Here is an 18,774-nt window from a genome sequence, read left to right on the forward strand (position 1 = left end):
AAGTGGTCTCAGAATTTCATCTCAACCAATCCATTGTACTTCCAGTGTTTTTTCCAAAGCCTCATTCTCACCCTGGAGAATCAGCTCTTCATACTCTGGACTGTAAATGTGCTTTGGCCTTCTACTTGGAACGCACCAAACCACACTGATCTGCTCCTCAACTTTTTGTCTCCTTTGATCCAAATAAATTGGGACATCCTATTTCTAAGCGTACCATCTCCAACTGGATGATGGCTTGTATTTCATTCTACTATGCTCAGGCTGGATTACCCCTTCACAGTAAAGTCACAGCCCATAAAGTCAGAGCAATAGCAGCTTCAGTAGCTTTCCTCAGATCTACACCTATTGAGGAAATTTTCAAGGCTGCTACTTGGGTCCTCAGTTCATACCTTCACTTCTCACTATTGTCTGGATACTTTCTCCAGATGGCCAAACAGTATTACAAAATTTATTCTCCTAAGTTACCAACACTCCCACCATCCCATTTTGGTTAGCTTGGAGGTCACCCATATGTGAGAATACCTGCCTGCTTGTCCTGGAATAAAGCACAGTTACTTACCGTAACAGGTGTTATCCAGGGACAGCAGGCAGCTATTCTCACAACCCACCCACCTCCCCTGGTTGGCTTCTCTGCTAGCTATCTGAACTGAGAAGACGCGCCCTGTGCTCGGCGGGAATGCACTCGCACATGCGCTGTGCGGTCGACTCAAAACTTCTAGTTTAGAAACATAGAAACATAGAAATAGACGGCAGATAAGGGCCCACGGCCCAACCAGTTTCTTCAAGCAAGTCTGCTTGTGAGGCGTCCGCATCGGGGCTCCGTCGGATGACATCACCCATATGTGAGAATAGCTGCCTGCTGTCCCTGGATAACACCTGTTACGGTAAGTAACTGTGCTTTATTTCATTGACATGTAAACATATACATCCAGGGTGGGGGGGTTGGGTGGGAGGGGGAAGAGAGTTGCACTGGAATTTGATTTAGGGAATTTATGGATAGTTTCTTGAAGGTTTTTTTTATTTTATTTGAATATTAGGTGGGAGGGTGGGAGAAAATATAATTGTACATTAATGCCTGAAAAGTTTATTGTGCTTTTCTTGTAATATATGTATATGAATTACTTGTTGCACAATTGTAGTTTGAAAATTCAATAAAGATATAAAAAGAAAAAAAAAAATTTCCCACCAGTAAGTCAACCTTCTGTTGCATTTTCTTTACAAGTCAAAATCCTTACCTTTCTGTAAGATACCGGTATGTGTGAGGGAGTCTGGGATTCTCATTCACAGGTGATGCGATTTCAGTGGACAGCAGAGGGCGCTGGTCAATTAGTGGGTTAACTACAGGGTCCAGGATGCATTGAGCTCTGTAGCTCAGAGCTCAACCCTCATCTAGCAGGGTGTGCTGAACGACATGAACAAGCTACCCTGCTGAGTCATGGTTGGAACCCAGGCAGGAAGAGCTTCATATGCCCAGTGTGGGATTCATTCTGAGAGGTCCCCTTGAGAGGTCCCTGGGAGAGGATACCCGTGGGAAGGTGAGAGCCTCCATGAAGAGACTTTCCTGAGCAGAGAAGGCTTGGAATCCGTGGGTTAAAGAGAACCCCGGGGGAAGCTGAGAAAACTGGAAAGGTTTGCTTGGAAGAGTTGGCATTTTGAGTGTTGTTGTGCTTGGATGGCTGATGTGAGCCAACTTATTATTCTGAGAACTGTGTAATATGTTTATGGGTCAAAGGAGTTGAACTGAGAATGATTCTCCTCCCTGGTCTGTGAAGGAACAGACTCAGGTCCTTAAGTGTGAACCTTATGAGATGTGAAGAATTATGTTATTGAACCAGACTCCTCAATAGCTGAGTGATTTTCCTCCCTGATCTGTGAAGGAACAGACTCAGGTCCTGTACACCAATAAAAGTGTTACTTATACCTTCCAAGAGCGTCTAGAAGTGTATATTTGGGTGAATATAGAGAGGGTTGTTAGAAAACCTGGCCCGGAGCATTGCAGGTCCTAACAATGTGATGGGAAAATGACTGCTTGGCTCGTCACAATATCAAATCTAGTAATACCCTTCCCTTCTCATTTTGCAGATGCTTTTCCCTTGCTGGAGGGAATGTTATCTTATACCTAAGTGGAGCTAAGCAAAATTCCCTTTTTTAAAATACCTATTTTCTAAACCTCACTCTTTTCCTTCATGTTTTGACTTTTATGTAGGGAAGACCTTGAGTTACTGGTGTTTCAGTCCTGGGTACAGCATGCAGGAGTTGGTGCGTCAGGGCTTACGCACTATCATTCTCACCAGCGGCACACTCTTTCCACTTACCTCTTTCACCATGGAGATGCAGATGTAAGTTTCCAGTCAGGGGTCATATGTGCGGATTCCATGTCCTCTATTAGTGAATGGCAGCCTGTCTCTCTGGTTCAATATCTCATTGCTTCTCTTTTATCAGCTTAGCATGCCAATGTTTGGGGATACTATACATAGGGTTGCCAGATTTTCTCTTTAAAAAAAAAAAAAAAAAAGGACACCTGGCCCGCCCTGTTCTGCCCTGCTCCATTTTACCTCCAGCTCTGCCCCCAGCCTCGTCCCCAGATCAACCTCTGGTCTCTTTCCCCAAGGTCTGGAGAGCCTCTACGCATGTGCAAACGTTGTTGTGATGACCTCGCGCACATGCACGCATATGTATGTTGTCATCACATCAACGTCTGCGCATGTGCAGAGGGCCTCCAAACATGGACCCAAGCTTGGAGACTTCCAAAACCCAGACAAACTGCCGTGTTTTGAAAATCCCTCCAGGTACCCAGACAGTCCACTAAAAAAGAGGACATGTTCAGTTTTTCTTGGATGTCTGGTAACCTTAATGCTATACCCTCTTTCAGAAACACAATGGTGTGCAAGAATCGTGCATGCTTTCTCTATTATGAGATAAAGAGCTAGATTCAGTAAACCTTCCGATCCTGTAACGACGATCGCAAAACCAGTTTTACTGGTTTTGCGATCGTTCCCCGACCCGATTCACTAAACTGCTGCCCGATCAATCTCCTCTCCGATCCAATCCACCCATTCAAATTAGTAAAACCTCATGCAACATAGCCAAGCGATTGATTCACTAACAATTGCTTGGCTATTTTAAATCAGATTTTACTATCCTAAAACCCGACTGTGTTACCAACAGGTCTGCCTGTCTTTTTTTTTTTTTATTCATTTTTCCCCATACCACAGATATTTTATGTGTGTTACACATGCAAAATATCTGCCCCATAAAAAAAATGAATAAAAAACAGGCAGACCTGTCAAAAAACTGCTGCCTCCCAACAAATGCACCCCCTGTCAAATGCACCCCCCCCACCTGCAACCCACAAATGGCAGGAGGGATGCCGACTCCCTCCTGCCATCGGCGCTCCCCCACCACGCTAAAAAAATATGGCAGGAAGGATGCTGACTTCCTCCTGCCAACTCCTTCCTTCCCTTCCCTTCCTCCCCCCCGTCCCCTCCCCCTGCCTCTCCCTGTGCCTTTAAACGTTGGGAGCAGGAGGGGTGCTCAGTCCCTCCTGCTCCTTAGGCATCCCTCAATGAACTGGGGCCTTAGGCCCCGCTCCGGTGCATCATGTAATGCATGGGGAGGAACCTTAGGCCTTGATTGGCTCAGGTGCCTCAGCCCTTCTCAAGGGAGAAGCCTGAGGCACCTCAGCCCTTCTCAAGGGAGAAGCCTGAGGCACCTGAGCCAATCAGGGACTTCCTTAAGGTTGAGCCTAAGGAAGTCCCTGATTGGCTATTGCTTTGGCCAATCGGGAACTTCCTTAGGCTCAAACCTAAGGAAGTCTCTGATTGGCTCAGGTGCCTCTGGCCTTCCCAAGGGAGGAGCCTGAGCCAATCAGGGCCTTAGGCTCCTCCCCGTGCATCACATGAGCAGGAGGAACTGAGCACCCTTCCTGCTCCCAACGTGGAGGGGGAGGGGACCAGGGCGTCTGTGTTAGTTTTTTTTTGGGGGGGAGAGGAAGAGAAGGAAGGAAGGAAAGAGTTGGCAGGAGGAAGTCGGCATCCCTCCTGGCATTTTGGGGGGTTGTTGGAGGGGGACAGGGAGAGAGCGCTTTGTCAGGGGGAGGGGAGGCCTTTTTTTTTTTTTTCATTTTTTTTAATCGGGCAGATATTTTGCATGTGTTGTACATGCAAAATATCTGCCTGATTAAAAAAAAAGAAAAAAAGCCGGCAGAAGCCTTGACTGCAGTGACAAGAGGCTGCTTCTCCTGTCACTACAGTCAGGGCTCTGCCCTGACTCAATTGCTTTGAGTCAGGAGTTTGCATGCAAATGATTTGCACTTCCTTGCAAATCATTTGCATGCAAAAAAGATAGTGAATCAATCGTGGTTTTAAAATTGGCCAGGATTCGGCCACAGCGATTGACTCCCTATCTTTAGTGAATCTGGGCCAAAGTATGTAAGGATCTCATGTCCTTTATTTGTAAGCTGTATCATATAATTTATTTCAGCCCCTTTCCTATCTCCCTGGAGAATCCTCATGTTATTGATAAGCACCAGATCTGGGTGGGCATTGTTCCCAAGGGTCCTGATGGCGTCCTGCTGAGCTCAGCCTATGAACGAAGGTAACGTCTCTTGGTATTGACCTGTAGGGGCATATTTTCAGAACATGTTCTGACCTTGTATATACTGACTAACTATATTATCATTTACTGTATGTCACGATTTTCCAAAGAACCTACATTACAAAGAGCAGAGAGAAATGGCATAGAAGGTTACAAGTCAGAATTGACATCCCTGAATGGAAAGATCTTAATACCCAATATAGTTTGCAAGTTTTATGTTTCCAGGCGGATTTCTTGGGACACCAAGCCGCAAAATGGTATAAATTAATATATGGATTTCTAAATAAAAAAAAGAAAACTGGACTTAGGGATATTTGGAGCATTGAGATTGGACAGACAATTTCTGCATCTCAATGGCCAAGATTCTGGTCCTTGAGATTAAGATTAACAAAGTCAGCATCTATGAGTCAAACATGGATATTTTTATTCATAGAGTGTTATGGACCCCGACGCGATTGCAAAAAATAGATAATACTAGATCTAATAGATGCTGGCATTGTAAAATAGAAGTAGGGACATTAGATCATTTAATTTTTTTTTGTCCTTGCATAAAAGCCTTTTGGAATTTAATTTGGCCCCAAATTAACATATTACTAGAAAATCATATTGGTCTCTCATATGATACCATATTATTTGGTACTGCAATGAGAACACAAAGTCCAATATCAGCAAACAATAACAAATTGCTTTTAATATTGACAGGAGTTGCCATGCAGCAAATCACACAAAATTGGAAGGATTATACCAAGCTAAATTATACATTCTGGTGGAACTCGGTGTGTCACATTTATAAAATGGAGAAAATATTGGCATTACAACAAGGAAATATAAAAAATTTTAAGAAAATATGGGATCCATTGACAAAATATTCTAAAGATCAGATATCTTAACACATTGATAATAATAATATAGGGTTAGGGAGGGAAATATAGAAATTACTATGAGAAAAAATGAATAAACAAATAACAGGGGAAAGGGATTCAATATATATGATATGATATTGTACATACAACTATAATTATTATAAATTAAATATTATGCTATTCATTTATTGTAAGAATGAAAATTTTATAAATAAAAATTAAAAAAAAAAAAAAAAATTGACATCAGAAATATACTTCATAAAGGGAACAGGGAAACATACGGATATAATTTGCAACTTGTAAAAGGGCATCATGGCACAGTTTGTCCAGCTGTGTACCTGATGGGAGCAGTAAAGCATGTATCTATTTTTAAAAAATGAGGATAGGACTTGTTAATTTAGTCACATACTGAAGAACTACAGTATGTCGTGTTTATTCTGGTGAAAGGGGCACTGTTTATACCATAGTTTATCACTGTACATTTTTTTGAGAAACAATAATAAAGATTAAAATGGGAGGGGGAGGGGGGAACAAAACTTAGAGTGGCTCTTCAGTTTCTTTCAAAAAATAACCTTGTAGATTGTCATTAAAAAAAATCTGTCTGTTTGTGCATATATTATTAAAGATTGTTAGAAAGCCAGCAGGACAAAAAAACCACCAACTGCAAATGCTGAGTCAAAACAAAGCCTAGACTAAGAGGCCTGTTCAAGGGAGCAGGGACAAGAAGATATTAAACTAGGATCTAGGCAGATTCAGAGCTGGGCTGAGGAATATCAGGTCAAGATACAAGCAAGTCTGTAATTTTATATATTTATTGCATGGGTTTGCTTACTGCCATTAGCATGTAAATACAGCAGAACAGTTTACAAAAAAAAAGAGGAGTGGGAAGAATTGACGACAGCAAAGGCTCATGGAAAATGAACATAGGGGGAGATGAGGAAATTTGAGAAGTGGATGATTAGAATGGCATAAGAAGGCCAGCTGAGGGGAGATGGGCAATGGAAAGGAGGAGCATGAAGAGTTGGGTGTGGGAGGAGGGAGAAGGAGAGAAGCCACTGGAAGGGTTACTCAAAAACCATCTGAAAGAGCTGAGATTTAACTGCTCATAAATTTAGGAAAAGGAGGAGAAAAGATTTTCCATACAATGGCAGTATCTTTAGAGATGTCAAGAAAGCAAAGAGGAGATTAGGTAGAGGACCAGGTTCTGCTGAGGAGGTTTATTATGAGTCCTGATACAATTTCAGGACTGATGATTTGGTCCTTCAAGAACGGAGGCATTGGTACCATGTACTTACTAGCACCATTGTGACAAAATGCAGAGTGGAAGCTCAAACTCATCTGGGTTTCACATTTGGGCCTGTCTTTCTTTTTTTTTTTTTACCTTAATTGTTTTCCCATCCCTATGGGCTCTATTTAGTATAACATTCTTCCTTCTCTGATGTCTTACACTCTGGGTTTCAGAATATGCTTGATAGCTGTATGCCTCAAACTATGAGGAACATTGGAAGCTGGGATGAAAGACATGTTGTATGTGCAGGATTTTGCTGACACCAGAGCTTATTGAACTTGTTGTCCTTGAGGTTCTGTCTTCTTTTTTAGGTTCACAGTAGAGTACATGTCCTCGCTGGGAAAGACAATAGGTAAGAAAGTTAGGGGTTACACTTATCTCAGTTCTACAGGTGGAGATTGTTTGTGCATAGGTATGGGAGAAGGCTGGAAAAGCCTGCAGTATACTGATCTGGCATACTGCAAGTCTTGACATACTTCTTTCCCAGGGTCCTTTGGTGCTTTTATTTCCTGCTGCAGTGAGCCCTTGTGATCTGGTTGTTTTTTGTTTTTTTTCCTGTAGGTAACATTGCTCGTGTAGTTCCCCATGGTCTCCTTGTATTCTTCCCTTCATATCCTGTGCTGGATAAAAGCCTGGAGCACTGGAGAGTAAGCCTAGATCCTGCCCTATCTTCTCTTTTAAGTGTTGAACCTTTCTGCCTAATTAATGGTACCCACATGGGGAAGAAGTACAGGGACCTCAGCTTTAAGCAGAGGTAGTGGTTCTATATCAGGATCTTTGTGCGTGCTTGAAGCTTGGTTCACTCAGCTAAGACTCAGTACAGTATAACCACAGTGTACTGGGCCCGGGTCAGAACAGGAAGTAAATATTAAGTACATGTTTTATGCTACAATATATATACTTTGAATATTTGTTTTACAGGATCATGGATTTTCCTCTAGAATAGAAGATGTGAAACCAATGTTTGTGGAGCCCAAAGGCAAAAGAAATTTTACTGAGGTTTGAGAAATGTCATTATTCTATGTAGCATACAGACATGTTTCCAAAATACATCCCTCTGCCCCCCCAGCCCCCTCCCCAACCCCTATCTCTGCACATCTACAAGAGTCATTTCTCATCTGCCCCCAAATGTATTGTGTACGCCAAAATCCTTCTCCCCATTCCGTCCTTGGCTCATTTACCACCGTCCTCCCTCTGCTCTTCAAACCCAGTGTATGCGCTGGAGTCTCTCTCTCCACTCACTCGCTCACTCAGTCCCTGGCATGTGTGCTGGAGCATCACATATTCCAACTTTCATCCCACCCCAGGCCTGAGGTGGGATGGCCTTAGCAACCCTCACCACTCAGCCACATCTATTGGTAGTCTTCAGTCTGAGTATTGGAGCATCGCTCTTTCCTCTTTTTCCTCTATCCTTCAGCTGGTCTCAAGTGAGACAACTGGAGCGTCTTCATCCCTCAGGAATACCTGGTGTATGTGATGGAGTATTGTCCCTTCCTCTTTTTCCCCCTATCCTCTAGCAATTCCCAGGCGAGACTACTGGAGCATCTCTGCCCCACTGGAGTCCCAGGTGTGGGTATCTTTATATGATCCCATTTGATTGTACTGGAGCATTCCTCCCCCCCCCCCCCCAAAGTATGGATGTTGGAATAGCCTCCTGTTTGCTGGGGGTGATGAGTAATGGTTCCTCTCGTGGGAGAGTAGATTGTTTTCTCCTTAACTTTCTGCTCTTTTCTTTCTTATCAATAGATTTTTATTAAAGGCAAAAGATAAACACAAATGACAACTAGATATCATACAGTTACCATGAATTTCAGAAGTCTCTACAACAAAGACCCCCCCCTATTCAAAAACTCCTCTAACCCCTCCTCATGCATCCACCCCATCAACAAATTCCCCCACCCCCCCTTTACAGTCCTCAGTTGCAAGTCAGGCAAGAGTACACCATGTTCCTTCAGTCTTCCTACCTTTTCTGCTTTTTTTTGTAGGTCATGGATGCTTACTATGAAAAGAACATCTGTAATAAATCCAATGGAGCCATGTTCCTGGCAGTGTGCCGTGGTAAGGTAAGGGATGTTATCTATGCCAGAAGGAAGACTTTCCCTGGAATAGAGAGCTTGGGAAGGAACTGGGAGACTAGTCTTTAGCTAGGTGGAAGAAAAGTCTTTTTTTATTGATTTGTCAATAATTACAAGTTAAATCACTTGTTACAGAAACTTGTTTCCCTTCTTAAACAATAAAAGTATCAAAATAGGAAATAACAATCAAAAGATACAAGTTCTTCCTCAGACCACTAAATTGGGGAGAAGAGAATATGAAAACTTAAACTCAGATATTTAACCCAAAAGAAATATAGCACGCAATTTCCTTGTTTCTTCTCTCATAACTAAAAAGTCCTTTCTTCTTTCTTGAATGGATTTTGTAACATAAGGAAACAAACAAATTTGTTGTCCACAAAAGATAGTAGCATTGTTCTTAAAATATATCCTCATAATATCACTTAAATCTTGTTCAAAAACAAAATTTACAATCAAGGTCGCACTTTCCAAAATAGCTGTGAGTCTCAAAAGGTTGATCCCCTGTGTTAACATTATTTACCTGCAAATAATACACCTTATGTATAGGAGGAATAGTGTCTAAAGTAAATTTCAAAATTCTCAGAAGAAAATAACATTTCTATAGGGGATATACTTAAGATTTTAGGACAATTTAGGACTCAAGTTTAATGGTCAGTTAAAGTTCTTTAGTTGTTGGATTTTTATTTTTTCTTTATTTATAAGTTTTCATTATAACATACCAAGAGAAAAAACACTTGTACAGAAAGTGAATTAGTCTGAATACAATTCCATAAAGTGTAAATCATATCTTAATACAATTTACGAAAAAGAAAAGGATTTAAGAAAACTTTGACTAATTCTCTCAAGCAGGGCCGCCATCAGAAATTTCTGGGCCCCTTACTGAGCAATCCTATTGGGCCCTCCACGCACCCCTTCCCCCCCGACCCCCCCTTCTTCCATGGGCCGAATACACACATACTTTTCTCTGTCGCTGCACTCTTTGACCAAAAGATTTGTAAGCATGCAACCACGTCAAGGTAGACTCTTTCAGCACGGCCCTAACCTAACCTAAACTAAACTAATCTATACCTATCTATTCTAAACTAACATATGTCTAATACTGAACTAATAACAAACTAACAAACATCTGCATAATAAATAACTAATAAATAATAGTGCTAGTAGCTATAATTCACTTTTGAATGTAAAATCTCAGTTAAGGATTTCTTTTGACCTTTGTAGGCCAGAAGTAGATCACAATTGCACTGGAGGTCTCTGTTGCAGGATTAGCTGCTCTAATCGGATACCATCGAACAGAAAAAGAATTCCGATCGATATTGATCAAACGGATTAATAAAAATGTACAAAATTATTTACAATCTATTATTTAATTGATCAGAACTGATTGATCTGACAAAATAATTAATGTGTCTGCTAGCCCTTACATATCTGACCGAGCACATATCTGAGCATACACATCTGAGCGCATATCTGAGCATACACATCTGAGCATACACATCTGAGCGCATATCTGAGCATACACATCTGAGCGCATATCTGAACATACACATCTGAGCGCATATCTGAACATACACATCTGTATGATCCCATCCTCCTCAGCTTGCCTATAGCTGCATCATGCATGTTAAAAATGTACGATATGTTGATATGTGCACCTTCCTTCCTTCCCATCCATTCTCCAAAGCCTGTCCTTACACATCCACAGCTGATGATAAATAAGTGCATATGCAGCTTTGGATGAATATATAATGATGTTATGAGTGTGCACCTCTTCCTTCCCATCCTCCTCAGCATTTCACATGCAGCATGTTATATTACACAGACTTTGTGTAATGTAACATGCTGTATGTGACATGCTAAGGAGGATTGGAAGGAAGAGGTGCACACTCATAACATCATTATATATTCATGAATCAATCTGATAATCATCACCACCAGGCTTTGTGTGTTATGGGATGGAGGAAGAAAGATGCATGTTTAAATTGTGCGGGGACAGAAATCCCACCCGTCCCCGCCAAAGTCCCACCCGTCCCCGTGAGGAATCCCCTCCGTCCCCGCGAGGAATACCCTCCGTCCCCGCCCGTCCCTATAAACTACAAAAATAGATGGACCTAAAGTCTGATCCGGTGAAGGCGTTTCTAGTTAGTATTGGGGTTCAAGAAGGGATTGGGCAACTTTCTGAAGAAAAGGGGATAGAAGAGTACGGATAGAGGACTACTACACGGGTCCTGGACCTGATGAACCTTCGCGTGTGCGGACTGCTGGGCATGATGGACCTCTGGTCTGACCCAGCGGAGGTAATGCTTATGTGCTTATTTAATTATGCTACTGAATTAAAGGCTCTGGTAGAAACCCATTTAAAAATAAGCAAAAAGACTTTATTAATTTGGAAATATTAATTGGGAAGAATACATACTTTGTAAACGGGTTTCTACCAGAGCCTCTAATGTTTATAAATTTTTATCAACACAACTAATATACTACTTTATCCTGAAGCAAAAAAAAAAAGAATTTTTTTCCTACCTTTGTTGCCTGGTTTCTGCTTTCCTCATATTCTCATTTAATTCCTTCCATCCACTGTCTCTCTTCTTTCTGCATCTTCCATTTGCTCTGTTACTGTGCCTCTCCCTTTCTCCCCCCTTCCAAATTGGTCTGGCACCCATCTTCTTCCCTCCGCTCTCCCCCCCCATAGTCTGGCATCTCTGTCTTCTTCCCTGCCAGCGTCTTCTCCCCACTCTCTCTTCCCCATTTCCTTTCAGCGTCCTTCTCCCCCCATCTTCCCCATGTCCTGTCAGCATCTTTCTCCCCCCTCTGTCTTCCACATGTGCTTTCAGTGTCCTTCTCCCCCCTCTATCTTCCCCATGTCCTTTCAGCATCCTTCTGCACCCCTTTGTCTTCCCCAGTGCTTTCAGCGGCCTTCTCCCCCCCTCCCGTCTTCCCCATGTCCTTTCAGCGTCCTTCTGCACCCCTTTGTCTTCTCCAGTGCTTTCAGCGGCCTTCTCCCCTCTCAGTTTTACCCATTTCCCTTAAGCGTCTTTTCTTCTCCACTCCACCTTTCCTCCCTTTCTCCCTCCCTGCCCCTTACCTTTGTGGCGCTTCCCCACCCGACCGACAACAGAACAGGCCCGGTCGGACAAACCTCCCTGCCCTGTAGCCGCGAATCTAAATTACCTTCTTACAGCAGCTGGAGTATTGAAGCTGCTGTAAGAAGGTAATTTAGATTCGCTGCTACAGGGCAGGGAGGTTTGTCGGCCGGGCCTGTTGTCGATCAGTCGGGGGAAGCGCCACAAGGCTAAGGGGACCTGACCGGCTGTGCACACTCCCCCCCATGGCTGCACCGGGGCGGACCCCTCCCCCCCTTCGGTACACGACTGCCTTTTCCCTACCTGCCCTGCTGCAAGCAGCCGACCGGATGTCTTCCCGATGTCAGCGCTGACGTCGGAGGAAGGGAGGGCTTTGCTTAAGCCCTCCCTCCGACGTAAGCGCTGACATCGGGAAGACTTCCGTTCGGCTGTGTGCTGCGGCAGGGCAGGTAAGGAGAAGGAGAGGAGACTATGCTTGCGACCCTGGGGGAGCCTGGGCCCCCTGTCAGCTCCGGGCCCCTGAATGCAGGACTGGTAGTACTGCCCTGATGGCGGCCCTGCTCTCAAGTCCTCAATCTAGGATTACAAGATTACATATAGATGAAAAAGAAAGAAAATTATTAAACAATTTATCAAGATCTGTAACAGATAGCGCTGGGGAAGAAGCTTCTTCTATAGTTATTGAGCTCTTGATCTTCCTTCATCCAGGCGGGACATTGCCAGAAAAGCACTTAATTTTTGAGGTTGAAAGAAAACACATTTAACTGAACAGTGGCAAATTATACATTTGCAAGGATGTCTCAAATAAAATGTTGCCCCCAGTAAAGTGACTCCTGGTCTAAGGAGAAGAAATTCTCTACGACACACTTGAGTTTCCCTTGAAAGATCAAGAAACATTTGAATTTTACATCCAAGAAATTCTTTCTTTTTGTTTTTGAAGAAAAGCCTCAATAACCACATTTTATCAATTGAAAGAGCTACTGTTATTATCATTGTAGATGGCATTGCAATGTCTCTGTCTGATGTTTCCAAAATTTCCGATACATTTAATGGAGCTTGATCGGTCATTTTAATCTGTTGCTGTTTCCCTCCATTATTAGGCAAATAGTAGACTTGGGAAAAAAGGTGGTAATGTTTCCTCTGGAATTTGTAAGATTTCCACTAGGTATCTCCTAAGCATCTCCCTAGGAATCACCATCGTTAATCTTGGAAAATTAATTAATCTTAAATTATTATTTCTTGCATTGTTTTCAAGTATCTCTAACTTCTTCCTAAGATTCACTTGATCCTTAACAAGGGATTGTTGTGTTCAGTTAATAATAAGTCTTGGTCAAGCTTTTGGATTGAGGATTTTGAAACTGTCAGATCCTCTTTTAGCACCTGGAGCTCTTTAGTATGTTGAATCTATTTTGCTTCAACATATTAGAAATTGGGGCTTATAGTCTTTGTAAAATTTGTAATTAAATCCCATAGGGACTCAAGAGTCACTTGTTCTGGTTTATTAGGAATTAAGACCTTTTGCTGAGTATAGAAATGCTCACCGTCTGTAGATACTGTTCCTTGACTTTGTTCCGGTTGGATATCTTCACCCCCGGTAGCTGGCACTCCCCCAGTTTCTCCCACAGAAGCACCCTGAACCAGGGGCTCTGTCTCCAAACTGCGGGGGTGGAGCTCTCAAGTCGGGGCTGAGCGTGGTGTCTGGCCCAGGAGAAGCGACTCTGGTTTTGTCCTGACCAGGCGCCCTCAGTGGGCTGATTCCTGGCTTTGCAGCTGAAGCTCCCTGTATCCTCCGCAGACACTGCTCGATGGTGCCAAAGGTCGGGACATCGGGGCGTCGTGAGATGCTAACGGTGCTCCTGCCTTTCCTCTTCGGCATCGCTAAAAGTAGGCTACACGAGCCGCAATAATTAATAGGAAAAGGGCTTTAAGTGATGCGGTTCAGGTGCGATCCTCTCAGCACTTCTGTACCGCGGCCATCTTGGAATCCTGGTTTTTTAGTTGTTGGATTTTTCTTTAAATAAATTTTTGATCCTTAATCGCTGTTGATGTTGTCTGTCTTAAAATATTTGTCTCGATTACTGCAGAGATTTTATCCAGACAGTCTTGTCATGCCTTGTCTACATTTTGAGAAATTAAATTGACTTACAAGTGCTGCCATGTCCTGTCCATTTTTTCTACCATCCCTTCCAACTGTTTTAACATGTTTAGAAGCACTTTTAAAGTCACCACCGAATTCAAAGCTGAGTAGTGCTGGGACCGATCCTGTTCAATATGTTTGAGTGACATTGTTGAAGGGTTAGAAGGAAAGGTTTGCCTTTTTGTGGATGATAACAAAATCTGTAAGGGAGTAGACACAGAGGAGGGAGTTGAAAACATGAAAAAGGATCTGCAAAAGAGAAATGGTCTAATATCTGGAAATTAAAATTCAATTGAAAGAAATGCATTTGGGGATTAGTAATCGGAAGGAACCGTATGTGCTGGGAGGTGAGAGGCTGATATGTATAGATGGGAAGAGGGACCTTGGGGTGATCGTGTCTGAAGATTTTAGGCGAAGAAACAGTGTGACAAGGCAGTGGCTGTTGCCAGAAGGATGCCGGGCTGCATAAAGAGAGGTGTTACCAGTAGAAGAAACAAGGTGTTGATGCCCCTGTACAGGTCATTGGTGAGGCTCCACTTGGAATATTGTGTTCAGTTTTGAAGACCGTATCTGTCGAAGGACATAAGAAGACTTGAAGCAGTCCAGAGGAGGGCGACAAAAATGGTAGAAGGTTAGCGCCAAAAGACGTATGAGGAGAGACTGGAAGCCCTGAATATGTACACCCTAGAGCAGGGGTAGGCAATTCCGGTCCTCGAGAGCCGGAGCCAGGTCAAGTTTTCAGGATATCCACAATGAATATGCATGAGATGGATTTGCATGCAGCCTCCTTCGTTACGGAGATGGTGGTGGATGCCTGGAATGCGCTCATTAGGAAGGTGGTGGAGAGGAAAACGGTGACAGAGTTTAAAAAATCATGGGATAAACACAGAGGATCTCAAATCAGAAAAAATTAAGGCCAGTATTGGGCAGAAAAACTTAAAGCCAGTATTGGGCAGACTGGCACGGTCTATGTCCATATATGGCTGCTTGGTTGAGGATGGGCTGAGGAGGGCTTTGATGGCTGGGATGGTTTGGATGGGCTGGAGTCAGCTTTGATGTAGACTTCAGTAGATGGAACCTAAGCATAGTACCGGACAGAACTTTAGGTTCTGGCCCAGCAATAGCTAAGAAGAAGGAAGATTTTAAATTAAGTCAGTAATTTAAAGAATGGGTAGGGTAGGGTAGGGTTGGGCAGACTGGATGGACCATTCGGATCTTTATCTGCCGTCATATACTATGTTACTATATTTAATATTTTCATTCCCTGTGCACCATTTCTAAAATTACAAAACATCTTTGCTAGTTTCCCTTTTTTCCCAGTATATCTCTTGAGAATTACTGCTTCTCTTTTACTATCCTTGCACTGATTTATTTTTTTCTTCATGACATACCAGTGCTCTTTCACAGCCCTTAATGGACACATTTTTATCATGTGGCTTTGACCCAGTCCTCCACTGTTTCTTTCCATTTACATTCTACAATCCATAGTAACGACTTTCTCTCCTTACTAGGGTGCTTTTTCCTATAAAATTATTCTAGTCAACGAGAACCATGCTTTCATTTTCTTGTCAAAATTCCCTTTCACTACCCATCGGTGTCTTTCTGAGACATGAGTGGTTTCAGCTGTTCTTTTTGGACTATTGTTCACATATGTACATTTGTCAGTATCCATTCTTTTCTTCTTGAATCTTTATGGTGTTTCCCTCGCCTTTGCTTGGATTCCCCTGCCGCTATGAGATTATCTTATTTTACAACCTTCATACATATAGTTTCTCCTGGGTTCTTCCCTTTTTCCTCTTATTGAGGATGGAGTTCTTCTGCTTATTCTTTATTTATTTTCCATCCCTTGCCTCTGCCTACTCATCTCAGACAGTATATTTGATTTTCTTGCAAGGCAATATACATTTGTTTCCTTAGAGGCCAACTTTCCCTCCATCCCTTTTACTAAAGCTAGGGAGTCCCACATGTGAGAATATGCTGCCTGCTTGTCTAAGGATAAAGCACAGTTACTTACCATAATGGGTGTTATTCAGTGACATCAGGCAGATATTCTCACAATCCGCCCACCTCTCCTATTTGGCTTCTTCACTTGGGCATAGAACTGACAACCTCAGAAGCTGGTGTTGGGTGTGAAGACTTGCACATGCTCAGTGCAGGCAGTCTTGAAGCTTTGCTAAAGCTTAAAGTGATAATACACTTTACCACTGCCGAATACTGGGCTCCGTGGGTGTCGTCACTCACTTGTGAGAATATCTGTCTGCTGTCCCTGGACAATACCTGTTACAGTAAGTAACTGTTTTTTTCTGCACGTTGGGTTATGAGTGTGTATCTGACAGAGTACCTCTTTTCCCTTTTCTTAAAATATTTTTGTTAGACTGTGCATCCCTTTGCCCTGTCTGTCACTTAAAGCAGTATACTAAGACCCAGATTCTAGAACTGGTCATCGTCAGCCACCAAAAACCAGCCGCTGATCGCATGTCAATCGTACAATGGCGCTGTTCATAGAATTGCAGCTTTGTGAAAGGTAGGCGCTGGAAAGGTAGGCCAGGGTTTTCAAGGCTTACATTTCCGGTGCCTATTTTTCATGTGAATAGCGGCTAAGGAGGTGCTCTGTGATGCTTAACGCCACTTTGCTGTTAGCTATACTTACAGTGGTATTGGGCGTCGTAAAGAGCTTCTGTAGCTGCGATGCAGGCACCTTTTTTTTTTTTTTTTTTTTAGGTGCCGGTAGATGCCTACATATATACATTTTTTTATGTTCATTTTCAAATGGCGTATCCCACTTAAATTACTAACAGTGCCTAACTTAAGGTGCCATCTATAGAATATGGGTCTAAGTTCCTAATAAAAAAACAAAGGCAGATAAAGACCATATTTTCTATCTAGTTTGCCTAAACATGCCATTTACTACCCTTTCCTCAATAAGGAGTAGAGGGGCTGTCCCTGTTAGGGAAAGGAGGCTCACAGTTTGTCTTCTGTTTCTACTTTGTTTCCTTCCTGTCACATCCCTCTCTTATCTTCCTCCTGACATATCCCACACTCAAGTTTCCCTCCTGTCACATCCTCCTCTCATTCTTGCTCTTCCTCTTGGTAGGCAAGTGAGGGCCTGGACTTTGCAGATGTGAATGGAAGAGGTGTGATCATCACGGGGCTCCCATTTCCCCCTCGAATGGATCCTCGAGTTGTTTTAAAGATGCAGTTTTTAGATGAGATGAGAGCAAAACATGGATCTCAAACCCAGGTTGGTCATTAACCTGTATGTGTGTTTTTTATTTTTTGCTCGTGCTTTTTCAGTAGTAGTTCAAAACAAGTTATGTTCAGGTACAGTAAGGTATTTTCCTGCCACCCAAAGAGCATTCAACTTAAATCTGAACCTGAGGCAGTGGAAATGATTTGCCTGAAGTTACAAGGAACATCAGTGGAAGAAGCGAGGTTTTGAACTGTGGCTTCCCTGGTTCTCACTTTGCTGTTCTAACCACTAGTCTCCTCCTTTTGCTTTGTTTCCAATTTGCATAGTTTGTTAAGGTAGAAAAAGGGATGTCCAAGTCTAAATGTTCACAATTTGAAGAACATGAAGCCTTTTGTAAAATATCTCTAAAGCTGTGAAAATTACATGTATAATTTGTTACACAATTTACAAAGAAACACACTGAAAGAGCAGTATCGATTAAGGCTTTGAGCATGTAAGTGCAGATTTTGCAACCACTGCGTAAATGCATAAATGCCTGACTTCACAAAAAATGGAGGGTCCAAGAGCAGCCAATTAAGGAGCAAAGGTACAAAAACTGAAATGTTATGATTTGTGAAATTTTTAAAAAATATGTTATGCAGCTGAAACTACTGCCTGGGAGAAAGTGTAAATACTACTTATCATTTCTATAGCACAGAAAGGTGTACGCAGCACTGTACATTTAACATTCAATAGAAGGTCCTCGCTCAGAAGAGCTTACAATCTAATTTGGACAGACAGGATATCTCAGGGTTGGGGAGTTTCTAGCACAAAGAATGATACGATGGGTATAGGTATCTGATGGTGGGCTTTTAGCTTGGAGTTGAATACTGCTATAGATGAAGCTCAACGTATTGACTCTGGCAGCTTGTTCCAGGCATATGGTGGGGCAAGAAAGAAGAGATGGAGTCTGGAGTTGGCAGTGGAGTAGAAGGATACAGATAAGAGGGAAGTTGCCTAATGAACGGAGTTCACAGGGAGGAGCAGGGGGAGATAAGTGAGGAGATATATTGAAGGGCTACAGAGTGAATGCACTTGTAAGTCAGTAAGAGGAGTTTGAACTGTATTCGGAAACAGATAGGGAGCCAATGAAGTGTCTTGAGGAGAGGGGTAATGTGAGCTTGGCAGTTCTCATGGAATGAGTCATGCAACAGCATTTTGAATAAACTGAAGAGGAGAGAGATGGTGGAGCAGAAGAACTGAGAGAAGTACTTTGCAGTAGTCTAAGCGAGAGGTGATGAGAGTGTGGATAAGGGTTTTGGTAGTATGCTCTGAGAGGAAAGGTAGGATTTTGTTAATATTATAGAGGAGGAAGTGACAGGTTTTAGCGGTTTGTTGGTTCTGAGCAGAGAGAGAAGAGTCAAAGATTACTCTGAGATTGTGAGCTGACAAGACAGGAAGGAGGAGGAGAGTGTTATCCATAGAAATAGAGAATGGCAGGAGGGAGGAGGGGGGTTTAAGTGGAAATTTAAGGAGTTCAGTTTTAGCCATATTCGGTTTTAG

General features: G+C 42.6%; 1 protein-coding gene across 6 annotated transcripts in view; it reads left to right on the top strand.

The window, feature by feature from the left end:
* RTEL1 (regulator of telomere elongation helicase 1) overlaps positions 1-18,774 on the top strand; it is a 185,376-nt gene that overhangs the window by 90,972 nt on the left and 75,630 nt on the right. For 5 of the 6 annotated variants that reach the window (XR_004541050.1, XR_004541051.1, XM_033962814.1 and 2 more), the window contains exons 17-23: positions 2,207-2,339; positions 4,483-4,596; positions 7,059-7,099; positions 7,309-7,394; positions 7,669-7,746; positions 8,733-8,810; positions 17,137-17,283. Coding sequence is in view for 4 of the 6 variants with exons in the window: in XM_033962814.1 (XP_033818705.1) it covers positions 2,207-2,339; positions 4,483-4,596; positions 7,059-7,099; positions 7,309-7,394; positions 7,669-7,746; positions 8,733-8,810; positions 17,137-17,283 (677 nt within the window). In the remaining 2 variants the exon portion in view is untranslated. The remainder of the gene's footprint in view (positions 1-2,206; positions 2,340-4,482; positions 4,597-7,058; positions 7,100-7,308; positions 7,395-7,668; positions 7,747-8,732; positions 8,811-17,136; positions 17,284-18,774) is intronic. The other variant, XM_033962816.1, reaches the window with a different exon arrangement.

This window comes from Geotrypetes seraphini, chromosome 11, assembly GCF_902459505.1.
Source record: "Geotrypetes seraphini chromosome 11, aGeoSer1.1, whole genome shotgun sequence".
In the NCBI taxonomy this organism is placed as follows: domain Eukaryota; kingdom Metazoa; phylum Chordata; class Amphibia; order Gymnophiona; family Dermophiidae; genus Geotrypetes; species Geotrypetes seraphini.